General features: G+C 43.2%; 1 protein-coding gene across 1 annotated transcript in view; it reads right to left on the bottom strand.

The window, feature by feature from the left end:
• Window positions 1-103: 103 nt before the first annotated feature.
• The window catches only part of LOC106912969 (inactive phospholipase C-like protein 2), a 36231-nt gene continuing 22772 nt past the window's right edge, over window positions 104-13562 (bottom strand). The window contains exons 6-12 of the mRNA XM_088010158.1: window positions 12294-13493; window positions 11058-11307; window positions 10447-10733; window positions 8629-8832; window positions 6142-6217; window positions 1368-1477; window positions 104-1227 (exon numbers count right to left, since the gene is read on the bottom strand). Coding sequence (XP_087866284.1) covers window positions 1066-1227; window positions 1368-1477; window positions 6142-6217; window positions 8629-8832; window positions 10447-10733; window positions 11058-11307; window positions 12294-13493 — 2289 coding nt within the window. The 3' untranslated portion in view covers window positions 104-1065. The remainder of the gene's footprint in view (window positions 1228-1367; window positions 1478-6141; window positions 6218-8628; window positions 8833-10446; window positions 10734-11057; window positions 11308-12293; window positions 13494-13562) is intronic.

Genomic DNA, 13562 nt, shown 5'->3' with positions numbered 1-13562 from the left:
CCCAGCTGTCTTCTCAGCCCCACACAACTTATGTCGTGATAAAATGAATGAATATTAGAAAGAGCTTGCAGAAAAATAAGAGTAAAACACACACAAGCATTAGTCACTTTGGAAAAAAAAAAAGTGTTTATTTCCATCCATCTACTGCCACAACACCAACACGCATCTGGAATGTTTTTTTTTGTTCCTTTTTTCTTCATTCAGCATCAATAACTTATGCAAAATATTCTTCACAGCAAAAGGATAGAATCAAATATTAAAATACTGTACAGTGTTTTGCACGCAAAGTAAACGCTTTCGATGGCAACGGCATCGGTTCCCTGGAGGCAGAAATCAACACCTCTGGAGTTGATCGGTATGGCAGGTACAGTAAGAAGGGTTTAAGTAGCACATGGGGCCCAGGGGATTCTGGGAATTACAAAAATATAGAATACTGTTTGTAAGACAACATTTAAAAGGGGATGTCGGGGGGGAGGAGAGGGGAGGAAGGTGAGGTTTGGTGCAAAAACAATCTCATGGCAACTGAGTTTAGAGCAGCAATGCGGGAGCAAAACGGCACTCGGTAAAAAAAAAAAAAAAGAGAGAAGCTGAAGACACACGAGGCTCCACTGGTCCGCACAACGAAGGCTGAAGACTTCAAATATCTAAAGATTTACACACAGAGTAGGTTTTCTTTAACTTAAAGGGCAAGGCGTCCTGTTACCTGACCTGGTTTGTTCCCTAAACAACAAATTGACAGACCCACCTCACTGGTTGGCATGTAAAAATGGCACACTTTAAACCTAGAAAAAGTTCACATGAGAGAGAGATCGTTAAACATTTGGCAGGTTTACAACAGTACAAACAGCAGAACCTTGGCTTCAAGTCCAACTACATTCATCTCTCCGCCGCTGCGATTCTAGGATCTCCTTCCGGCAGCACATCGCCCTGATTGTATATTCAAGATTTTTACTTTTCATGAACACGTTTGTCGGTCTCGGAGCTCGAGAACCCTCTGGCGGTGCGCGAAAAGTTCGTCACAGCAAATATGGCAGCAGTGTGGTCGCGTCGCTGAGGCGAGGCGTCTCAGGCGCTCGCGGTGTCATCCGGACCTCGTCCCGTTTGGGAGCGGACGCGCCTCAGTCCTCCCCCCTTCTTGCTGAGGTTTCCGGTCAGAGCGGCGTCGTGCACCTGCTTCATGTTCTCCTCCACCTCGGCCTTGGCGTGCTTGAGCAGGTCAGCCTGACCCTGAGGCAAAAAAGAGGAGGAGAGATCGGAGGGATTGTGAAATTTTGAAGCTGGAGGCAGAAAGATGTCGCAGTAAACTTCCTACGTGACGCTTCTTTTTTTTTGTTTTTTCCTTTAAAGTGTGGGGATGAGTGACTCACCTTCAGGATGGTGATGTTCCAGCTGAAGCTCTCCAGCGCTCGACTAACCTTGGAGCCTTTCAGCCCTTCCTTCATCGCCAGGCTTTGCAGCTTTTCATGAAACTCCATCGCTACAGAGGAAAAAAAAACAAAAAACAAAATGCTAACATTATGACTTTGGAAATATTATTATGCCAACATGGCTAGTGGGCGAAAAAAGAAGGTTTACATGTGTCCAAACATGACGGAATGATTGGGAATTTGGGGATCGTCAAAATCTCTTGGGTCACTTTTAAAGAGCTCCCATTCTGAATAGAGCGCGTGTGTCGGGATCGAGGGTGTGGATCAATTCACAACGTCCAATGTGGCCAGACTTGTTTTTTTGGTGCTTCGTTTAGTCCCCCTTGCTCCGTTTTCAACACGCATCCAAGAAAGACGACCTGCTCAAGGAAAACTTCTGGAAAAATCAACGGTAATGAGATTCTAATCAGGCGCACATTGTTCAAAGCAATGACTCAAGTTTTTTTTTTTTTTTTTTTATTTTAACTGAAACCCTTTGAAATTCCAACAGCAGGTCGCTGTGCTGCATTCTAAGACTAGCTTAAACATGAACGGGTGCAGCAAGCTTCCTGCTTCCAACCCTGGCGCCATTTACCACAATATATTTGGGGCTAAATGCAAGATTTACCCTCCGACTTTCCAGAAACAAACTTTAGATATTTCTTGCAGAAAGGAAGCGCAACCGTTTCCCTCAAGGTGATCTTTGTTGTGCTCAGCATGTGTGTGTGTGTGCGTGTGCATGTACGGGCGGCCCTTCGGCTTGTTTTAACTTGGCTGCAACGCCTTTGGCTTCGCTTTATGTGTAGGAATTTAAATTGAAGGATCATGCCCTAACCATCAGCACCAACAGAATAAACAAACTTATTTTTTTTCCACCCCTATTTTATTATTTGTGTGTTTAAGAGACGGCAAGGATGAGACGAGGAAATTGTCTAGGCACTTTTTCCACTTTACTCTCACGACCGAAGATTTTTTTTTTTCCTCAAAAACTCCATTTTTGTCACTTAGATTCGCAGTTCAGACGGCAAATTAAAAAGAAACGGCCACACCCTGTCTGAGCTGATGGATGCACGGTAGACTTAAAGGACTAAATGAACCACTTGTAAAAGCCTCCAGTCATTTTTCTTTCTGACGGCAAAGCACTAAATGTGACCCTGTTGTGTCTGAACTTTTGACTGTGAAGTTTTGTACTCAAATTTAACAGATTTCAACTGGTTGAAATGAGAGTAATTTAGGAGCGTTAAAATGTCTTAAAGCGTGTAAAACCGTTGCACCAAACTTCATCCGATAAATTCTGGACAAGCTTAATTATTTTTTTTATTTTTATTTTTTAATGCGAGATGGCATGAAAACGCCTAGGGATAAATTTGCGGATCACGGTGAACTGGCGGCGCTTGTGCAAACACGGAAGCCATATAACTATGAATTATTATTTCAAAAAACGGCAAACAAGGATCAGCCTTTGATAAAGATGTGCGCACACAAGGATCTTTTCCAAACCCCTTTACCTGGAGGCAAAGGAAAAACAAGTCAAAACCAGGGTGAATACTTTGCAGACATCAGAGGCAGAACTATGAAGAGATTTCACAACTCTTGAGCAAAGACGAGCATGGAAATCTGAGCAACGTATGACGAAATCTGCATAAAAAAAAAACAACCCTCCAACAAGGCAGGATCTCAGAGTCCAGCCTGCAGCTACTCAGAGCGTGTGCGCACCAAGTTGTTTCCTTGTGTCTGGCTTCCTCTGGCCGCCCCGGGCCACCGTCCCGCTGTTACCATGGAAACCCGAAAGTGGGTTAACACAGGGCAAGGCATCACAGCGAGCCATCAGCCAGAACCTTGACGTTTAGCATGCTAAGTTGTGGGCCTCTTTCTCTCGCGCACGCAGAGAGAGGAGGGTGAGCAGACTGAGGGCGAGTTCGATTCCTCACACGGTTCCTTCTCTGCACCTTAAATGTCTGCAAGCATGACCGCACACCTGCACACGCACACACACACACACACCAGTCCCTTCTCCACATTTTCACACCTACATAAGTTGCCTTAATAATAACCTTTACCACACAGTTGCTAGGTAACTCAAAGCAGTGTTGTTCCCTCTGCTGGCTTTCTTTCCGAGGGAGAAAAAAAAAAAAAGGATGCATACAATATATCCAAGTCAACACACAACAACGTTTTGTTTTTTTGTATTTTTTTTTGCATATGCAAACAAAAAAACTAGTCCCGTCTGACCCGCAGGACACGGTAAGCGTCGGGGCCGACTCATCAGGATGTAACACGCATTTCATCACTTCTACTTCCTGCACATCTGAAGCGGAGGAGGAAATGATAAAAGAAAGAAAGAAATTCTCAAATCCTGGTGTGTTTTTTTTTTTTTTTTTTTGTTGTCGTTTGTTACACTTCCTGGTGTGGCTCAGAGGACTATGCTGTACATCGCTCAGCCAGACTGGGAGAACAGCTGATCGCCCGAGGTTGAGAAAAGGTCGACGACGAATATGGGATGGTGTGAAAAAACCGTTAGCAGATGAGGACGCCGTTTCTTGGAAACGCCGAGTTTAAAAACAGACTTTCCATCCAATTAAGATCTGCTCGTCACTTTGCCTGCAGCAGTTTAATTTCTCACTTTGCTGCTCAGGAAGCGCACGACGCACGCTCGGGCCGCACCTTCGTGTTGTCGTTTCTTATCGTTTGTTGTGGTACAAATGGTACGAGTGTACACAATACTGACGACGTGCTCGTAGTACAACGAAAACAACAAAAGATCCGTATAGTACGTCGCATAGTACGCTCCCCGTTGCTCCGATTGTCCACAACGAACATTTACGAGTGTCACAAACATCCTGATGATCTCTAATCTAATCTTTTACGATTCAACCTCGTCTGAAGCTGCAGCACATCTTTCCTCTCCTTCCTCCTTCTCCCCTTCCCCTCCCCCTTCCGTTTCCTCTCTCTGCCCTGATGTGACTTCCAGACATCCATCTCTGCCACCAGCCATCCCATACTTCCCCTCCAAGTGACCCATATAGGCCTTCTTCCGGTGCGCGCCCTCCTTTCAGACCACAGAGTGGACCTCCGCCTTGGGGATCACCTGATCACCATCTTTGCCCTTAACACACAGGAAGAGCTTTGTTCAGAACATCGGTCTCCGGGCTCCATAATCAGATGAACATACAAACAGTGGGCCGACTCCCGCGGGCGGGAGGAGGGAGGGCTGAGCAATCGCAAACTTAAATCTGTTTACATGTGACCGCCGGTGAAATAAAGGATTCATCCAGAGTTCAGGGTGGCAAGATGGGATCGCGGCCGTGTTGCAGAAAAGGTAAAAGTGTTAAATGAGAGAAGTCGGTTCAACAAAAACCCACGAGGAGGAATGAGAGATGTTTTCTCGGAGAGAAGAGTCTCCAGATTTGTTAAACAACATTAATCAGATCGCATTTAGCTTTACGCAGTGACCCGAGATGAACCCCGACTCTACAGAAACGTTTCGCTTTTTTTTTTTCTTTCCCCCAAAACAAGCAACTGATCATCATTTCTGAACATCAAATACACAAAATGTACAATATATACGCCCAAGGAGGATCTGACTCTTGTATGATACAGCAAAAGTCTGGCTGTTAAGAGTCAGACGACCCAAACTGTCCCTTGTTGAAGTAAACAAAAAGCTCATGCCAGAAACCACAGACGGGCCGGATTTCAGTGACGGAGAAGCAACGGTGATGTTAGTTTAAACCTGCTGCTTTCAGAAAACATGCATATAAACCACACCAGTGCAAAAGTTGTGACCTAGTAGTAACTTGCAAAAATGATTCATACCCCTTGAGGTTTTTTCTCCCGTCTTTTTGTGACGTTTCATTGGGGTTTTATGTAACAAGTCACCATCGTGACAGTGCAGAATCATGAGTTTAGAGGGGAAAGGATTTAAGGCTTTTCACAAATAAAAATCTGAAAAGTGTGCGACCTGCCTTTAGATCGAGCCGTACTCAGCTAATAATTCACAGAGCCGCTTCTCATTGCAAATTATAATTGCAAATCATTTGGGGTCAGATTTTGCCCAACTGTCTAACCAATTGTTCTTTGCAAAGTAGCCCAAACAGACAAAAAAAAATCCAAGTTTTACCAAAATCTTACATTTGGACCCAAGCCTGAGTCATCTGAGTTTAAATTACAAACAGGTGAACTCAATTTACCAATTAGGTAATCTATAAGGCTTTTATTTAGGGATATAAAGGCCTAGGAAGATTCATAAAAACACATCCCCGATTCTCATCTTGAAAAATAAAATTGTTTGTCTCTGTTTTAGAACATTTGATGCACGTCTTTCTCATCTCTCTCCTTCCGGTGCCCAATTACTGTTAAAAAAAGGTTGCAAATGCCTAAAAATATCTTTAAAAAAAGAAAAAAAATATGGGGACTAGAAATCAAAAAGCAGCATAAATGAGGTAAAAAAAAAAAAAAAAAAAAAAAGACATTTATAAAGTAATTAAAATAAAATACAGAAAAAGGAAGGAGATCCGCACAAAAATAAGTCAGAGCCTAAAAAAAAAAAATAAAAAAAAAATCAAAGTTGGGAAACGTGATGGTAAAGTAGCTTTGACCAGAAGAGAATAAAATAAACTTAAGAAAAATGAAAAGAAGCAGATGAAGTACAAAGCATCGTGCGTGGGAGCTCTCACAAGCACGAGCCGGTTATATGAGTTTCCCCTGGAGTTATGTCCATCATAAAACACCTACTCACCCGTTGTCTGTATGTGCAGGATTTTTTCATAGATTGCATCTGCAAACTCCATCACAGCTTTGCTTGCGTTGACCATCTGGGGGGTGGGGAAAACAGGAAACGGACACTCCGTTAGCAACAGGGGGCCATAAATCGCATTTATTTAACCGATAAAATCCTACCGTCAGGTACATTTGCAAAACTTTTATTGGGTGTAACATAACAGAGCTAGCTGGTGGATCTACAACGAAAATGAAAAAGCAAGAATCATTTAAATGGAAGACACGTCAATGTGTTCTGTAACACACGGAATTACTGCTCCACATTGATTGGTTGGAAAAGAAGTAAAAAAGAAAAGAGTTTAGACTCAAAGTACGACTATATGAACGCACATACAAAGCTACATATGGATGACATGCAGAGACTGACTGAATAATGAGACACGTCCTCTCAAAAAGCCTCGACCCCGAGTGGGGAGGGGGGGGGGAGAAAAGAAACGCTCTTTTCAAGCAAATAAGGGATTTTACTACCTCGTATCGCCGAAAACCAGATCAAATTCCACCAGAAGTGCATAATCGGATTCTCATTTCCTGACTCTTCCTTTCTGTGTGTCGGGGACTCAGGCGAGGAATCCATTTAGCCAAATCGCATTCAAATCTATGCTAATGGTATTCAGCGGCGGGGCGAGCTTTTGCAGCTCCGCTCCGTTCAGCTGGAACGGAAGCGACTGGAGACACAGACTAACCCACTTGTATGTGCTAGCTGAGACCCGCGGTGCACAGGCCTGCGGTCCCACAAGCGAGATGCACAGCGCTGATAAACAGCTGTGGGGCGATTTAAAGTGTCCCAGATTGTGCACTGGAAACCGTAATCAAGATCATTTCAACTTTGCAACTTGTTCTTGTCTGAGAACCTGCAGCACATCAGCGGTGCATCTTCACACCCAAGATATTCCTAAAAAAAAAATTATAAATAAAAATACTTAAAGTAAAATAAACATTAAAAGTAAAAAATAAACATTTACAGGCAGTCTTGGCAAAAAGTGGCCTCTTGGGGTCACTCAACCTCTATAAGAACCCTCAGATGCCTTTTGCATACCGACTAGTTGTTTGGGAAGAACGCCAGGAAAAAACCCATTCTGTCCTACCACTTCAAACGTAAATATCGGCAGCTTGCTAAAATCTACAGGTAGGCCTGTCATGGTTTATCTTGCTGGATGATAAAATGTCTCAGAAATTAATGCCATAAATGATGATATAACCTTCAAGGAATCTACTGATAATGGCATAATAATGCAACTTCGTCCTCTCAAAGATCAATAAACTAATTTAGTAAAGAACATTTTAAATGTCCAAAACAAAGCAACCAAAAGCAAAAAATAAAACTCGTATAAAAACTCACACACACCACCGAAACCAAGAAGAAAATGCATTATAAAGTCTCTGTAAACAAAATTGCCCTTCAAAAAAATATAAATCAAAATGATTGAGGTTATTTTTAATTCACCGTGCGATTCATTTGTTGCTTATCGTGGCAGGTTCAGCTACAGGGACTTTATGAGAATCCTGCTCTATCAGATGAGACTGAAATTCAGCTTGCTTTAGCAATTACTCTCCGATCCCTCTACGTGAAATGAGGTTCCAATAGCTGTGACAATATTTATTTTGTTAGAAAACAAAACCAACATATTCTCACCATGGTTTTCTCCCTCTCCCCCCAAACCGTCTCCATTTACAATAAAGTCAGCATTCTTCTAGATTTTTCTGTCAGACTAGGCTGATGATTATAGTTTACCCAGTAAGTGTGAAGAAAACTATATTTTCAAACAAATAAAAATAATAATAAAAAAAGGGGCTAGTTTCCTCATTAAAGCTGCATGAAACCCACTTATTAAAGAGCGACTGGAGCAAGTTCAGCCAAAACAAACTAGGGAGGAAGAATATAGAGGGAAGAAAGACATTAAAAGACAAACCGACACCAAACATAAGCAAGTGTAAATAAAAGCAGCTTTAAACCTTTTTGAATACAAAGATTTATGCCTCCGCCACTGCCGGTCTGTGAGACGGTAACTAACGGATACGCCTTTGTTTTCTTTGTTTCTTTCAGTCTTTTTTTTTCTTCCCTGCAAATTAACTCCTCATCGCCTGACGCCCGGTCGCGTATATTTAGAAACTATTCCATAAATCAAATCTGGTGAACGACTTTCCCCTCCGTGCTCGGTGGAAGTCTGTGGTTTATTTGGGTGGAAACACATGGAGGCTTCGCGCCAACATGAGGATGTTGCCGGCAAGCTGAAGACAAACGGAGGGTGGTGGGTGTTGTCTGCGACGCGACAATGAAAGCTCACTTTGTACTTCGAAGCTAGCTGCCTCAAAAAGGAAGCGTCTGATTGTCGGGTCAAAGAGTCAGAGGGGAGGGATGCGACTCGCATGCCATTTCTCGTCATTTGTTTTTTTTTCCCCCTTTCGTTTCTGATCGCACGTTTTCCAAGTTTCATTCTTTCCTCACCGTATCGTACGTAGAGACGACTCGGCGCAGGACGTCCGGCAGGGGCCCCTGGGGCTCCAGCGTGGGGTAGCCGTCTCTCAGGTCGAACAGCAGTAACGGGGTCCCCTCTGGGCCCGACACTCTGGAGCCCAGGGCCAGCACACACTGCATGAGGTTGGCCACAGCCGACACCCCACACAGCTCCCTGAATACTGCAACGGAGTTCTGTGAAAAAAACAACAACAAAAAACTCGTATTATTTAAGTATTTAGAGAATATAAATAATTTTGTATCCTATTTGATCTAAAAAAAAAAAAGGAAAAAAAAAGAGACATTTTTAGCCTGATATAAATATCACAAGTGTGTGATGCGTTTCACGCATAAACATCTGGTTTCAGTTGTATTTCTGTGGGCCGACAGAAACTCAACATAATTTGTAGAAAGTATCAAAACAAATAAACCCGGGATAATTGTGAGATTTTTTTTTCCCCTCCTTCCCATTACCGACTTGATTTATTTTCTCCACAAAGCAGTTTGTCTTTCCTTTCAGAAATCATTTATTCTCCTGCCGCAGCAGTGTTGCGAAGGTTCGAAAGAAACGCCGGCAATCTCGTATTAGTGACAGTTTAATTGGCATAATTAATACAGGCACTTACAGACCAAACCGACTGACTGACTGGCTCATGAAGTACGTTTTGAAAAGGAATATTGAATAATATTTCACACTGGAGTGAATATTGATTCTGTTGAATAATTACCAAACTGAACTGTATGTGTTTATGAGTGTATTGAAGTAATTAATGGTGGAGTAAAGCCGAAGCTAAAGGCAAGATTAAAGAAACCGACTGGTTCGCAGTGGACAAACTGTGGCTTCGCTTTAAATGGCGCAGAACTAACAACTGGCCACTTTGACCTTCGTCGGCTCTGACCGATGGTGATCTGTAACACATCGGTTAATGTTTGCCACATTTCATGGCTGATTTAAGACAACGCTTACCCGAATTAGTTTGTAGGTTTTACCGTCTTCAGAAAGAAAATCTGAAAAACCTAAAGACAGACCGGGAATCTGTGTCGGCCATTAAAAGCCTGACTGGTGTAAATCTTCTACAGGGACGCACGAGGTCATTACGTTCCACGTTTTGCTGTCGGGTGGTGTTGACGCCAATGCTGATGTTGCCTAGTGTTTGATTTGGCAAAAAGACGTAATCTAATTTCACTGCAAATTATGCCATTGTCAGACTCTGCTTAAATTATAAGTGGTTAAGTTTGATTTTAAAAAAGGTGAGCAGAGGTGACTTGATTAGCTGAGTCACATCTTGGAAATCTTCCAAGTGAGGCCCTTCCAGTTCATCTGAATTGAAATTGGACTCAGGGGCCTCTGGTATTTAAAGCCTCTTCCTGTAGTTTGTTCCACTTTCTTATTATTTTCAAATCCATCTATGACCAAGTCTTAAAATGATATTAACTTGCTTTGTTGAGTAGAAGTAAAAAGGGTGGGATAGTTCACGTTATCTACACGGCTTTCTGCACATAGATTTTGCTGAAAAGCTTCCACTGCTTGCTGCTTTCCACAAAACTGAAAGATGCGAGATGAAGATTGATATTGAAGATTTCCTAAATAAAACCTTTTTGGAATCCAGTCACACCAGTCTTTAGGACTCATCTGCTATCAGCCGACCTTTGTTCTCTTTTTTTTTTTTTTCTATTAATCTGAAACATATCTTCAACACCATTGTGTCAGAAATACCGCTCTACAGATAACAAGCAGTCTGTACATTTGTCAAGATGTTTCATCTAAGCCTTACATTGAAGCACATATTCCATGAATTGTTTCCTCACCTGCATGTTACCCCTCAAGTCTGCCGCTTCTCTCAGAAGGGGGGCGGCCATCTTGAAAACCTCGTCGACGGTCCGAACTCCCAAGTCCCTCAGAGCTGTGTACTCCCTCCCTTTTCGAGTCTTTCGTACCGAGAGGCCTCTTTTGTAAGGTTTTCCACCTCCTCTCCGGTTTGTGAGGGCCACATGTACAAACAACTTGGCGTGTGGAAGGTCCTCCCCAGTGAGGGACTGGAGGGGCACGTGTCGGTAGCCAGGTTGGAGGCACTCCAGTGGTATAGTATACTGGCCTGCAGTGGTTGAGAACTACTTTAATTGCAGCGTCACAAAGCAAAAGCTGGTCATTGCTAACCTGAATGTTTCTTTCTGTTCACATAGCATGTTGGACGTATTGTGGTTGTGACATCTACACAACAACAACAACATTTCCCACAGTACTGCCACCGGAAACAGGTATTTCCACATCTGGTTGCATCACATCCTGTTTTATGTGCACTAATAAAACCTTTTTGTACTAGATCACATCTCTCACAAAAAACCCCCCTCTTTGTTTGCTGTACGGATATGAACAATTAAGAGATTTCCTTTTCCAATAATAGACCCAGCACACTGACCTATGAATTCATCCCCAATGAAGTCATCGTCCAACACCACAAAACGAACCATGGCAAGCTCTGGCAAGTTGATCTGGAACTCGAAGCTCTCGTCAAAGATGGGGTTGTCCCCGTTCTGCCTCACCGTCCTGGTGCGGCGCTCGCTGCAGTCGGCTGGGATGCCATGGATCTCCACGTACACGTATGGGTCTACAACGTCCCCTTTGGCCCCAGAACCTTTTGGCTTGGGCAGATTCTGGCCACTGATCACCTGGAAGAAAAACACCAATCGTTTTTAGTGCCCACATGGTAGCAACACATACGCAGTCCATTCTTTACCTACAACGAGGTGAGTTGTAACATGGGACTTTCTAGAACTAGAAGATTACAATTACAATCCTGGAACTGACTAGTAACTTTTGACAGGGTTGGCAAAGAGAAGAACTGACTTTTAACTTGGTAATTTCTCCTTAAATTATTACCATCTGAAATTTTAGGTTTACTTTTAATTAGATAAGCGTATTGAAAATTACAGTCATCATTTCTAGACATCAAGCTGTAATATGAGATGATTTACAAAGTGACCATTTTCTGAACTCCAGTGAGTCTTTCCAGAGCTTACAGGTAACGCTCCTTGAACTTGAAATGATACTTTTGGAAATTAAGTTGCATCATCAAGCGACTCAAATTCTCTGTGGTGCTTTCCAGAATTTTGGGAATAGTTTCTATAACTTACCGTTCACTTTAATTGTTTTATTAGGTAACTCGTAACATGGTACCATCAGGAATGTGCACGTTACGTTCCTGTAACTTATTAGTTTAGAGGACAAAGCGGCTTGTGTTTTTGCACACACCTGAACTTTGAGGTTACTTTAAAAAGACAGGTGTCCAAACGTACAAATAACTTATGAAAAACTACCTCATAAAAGTAGAGAAAAGTACCCTGTAAGTAAGCATAAGCATTTCTGAAAAGTAATCTGTAAGTTTCAGGAAATTCCCCTGTAATTTCCAGAAAGTTAACACTGTTATCCATTACAAACATACAATGTTATAATAATGCAACTGAAATTGATACAGTCTGTAAAGTTCATACTTTGACTGTCAAGCACACTCTAACTCTTATTCAAGTTCCCTAATATTTGTTACTTTTAATATAGTTTGATCAACAAATTTGCCAACGTTTTGAAACTGGATGCTAGCATCTCAATCATTTCTAGCACATAATAATAATTTATTATTTAATGATTTATGCTCTACCTTTACATGCAGCAGCTGTGGCGACACGCCCGGTACAGTGTCTTTGGTGTCAGCGCTGAAGTAAGACACTTCCTGCCGCATGATGGCCGGACGCAGCACGTAACCGCAGCTCCCGTTCTGCCGGAACCAGGCCGTGTTCAGGTCCATCATCAGTCCTGCCGTCTGAAAATTCATTGACACAATCTGACAGCCGCACTTCCACAGGTCCTGGGGATTCATATTGCTCGAGTCAATGCGCATGGGATTGGGGTAGACTCGAGACAAGAAATGCTTGTTGTGATTGACGAAGTCCCCAGGGCTGTCGCCAGCCAGACGCAAAGCCAGGGACTCGTGGAAAGAGCACAGTTCCCAAGGCTTTTGAGCCTTAGAGGAAGTTTTAAAGTCTTTAAAGCCAACTGAATGACACAGAGTTACCAAGTCGGACAGTTCCCGCAACAGCTGGAAACGTTTTGGGGAAGGATGAGGCATGTTGGACTGAGGGACAGATGTGAGAGAGACACTTTTCTGCACAACGTCCTTCTCGGTTCCGCCAGCATTTAGCGCTTTTATCCTTTGGCTCATTTCTGCTCCTTCATCTTCCTCACTCACCTCCCCATCTGAATCCGGCCCGAGCTTTTTACCCTTCAGCAGGATTCGATGTCTTAGTTCCTCTGGCGACGGTAGGTACAAAGCTCCTTCAGCTGGTAGATCTCTATACAGTTTATCCCCCAATATCCTTGTGAGATGCTGCAGCAAAACTTTTTGCTGTTGCAGCGAACAGTGATTTTCAACACAGAGAATTAACGGGTACTCCGACGCCACAAACGCAAACTTTGCAATTGCCTCCAACACAGAATGCAGAGCCAGTGGACGGGAAAGGCTGTGACCCGTGCACACCACTGGCTCCCCGTCGGGGCCGTCCCAAACGTCCACCTCCACACAGCGGCAGCCCATCTTCAGGGCGCGGATGTAACCGGATTTATCGGAGGGACCTCGAAACTGGTCCTCGATGAGGTAGGTGTTGTGGGAGGAGTTGATGTAGTAGTGAGACAAAGGCTGGGACATGTCTTGACAAATGGTGTCATGCTCCCGGTCGAACAGGTGGCACTCTGACGAAGTGAGGTAGCTGGTGAAGCCGTCCAGTGACAGGTGTCCCTGCTGCCGACCCTCTTCTGACGGCTCGTGGGCCTGGATGAGTTGCAGACTCATTTCCTCACTCGCCTGGATGGAGAAAAAAATTAAGACCAAGAAATATATGGAGAAATTACAGACTACAAGGAGGAATAAAAG

Source organism: Poecilia mexicana, unplaced genomic scaffold (genome assembly GCF_051168715.1).
Source record: "Poecilia mexicana isolate PSO_F unplaced genomic scaffold, ASM5116871v1 scaffold_11, whole genome shotgun sequence".
Lineage (NCBI taxonomy): Eukaryota > Metazoa > Chordata > Actinopteri > Cyprinodontiformes > Poeciliidae > Poecilia > Poecilia mexicana.
The sequence above is the reverse complement of the archived record's forward strand: the minus strand, read 5'-3'. Positions and strand labels throughout refer to the sequence as shown.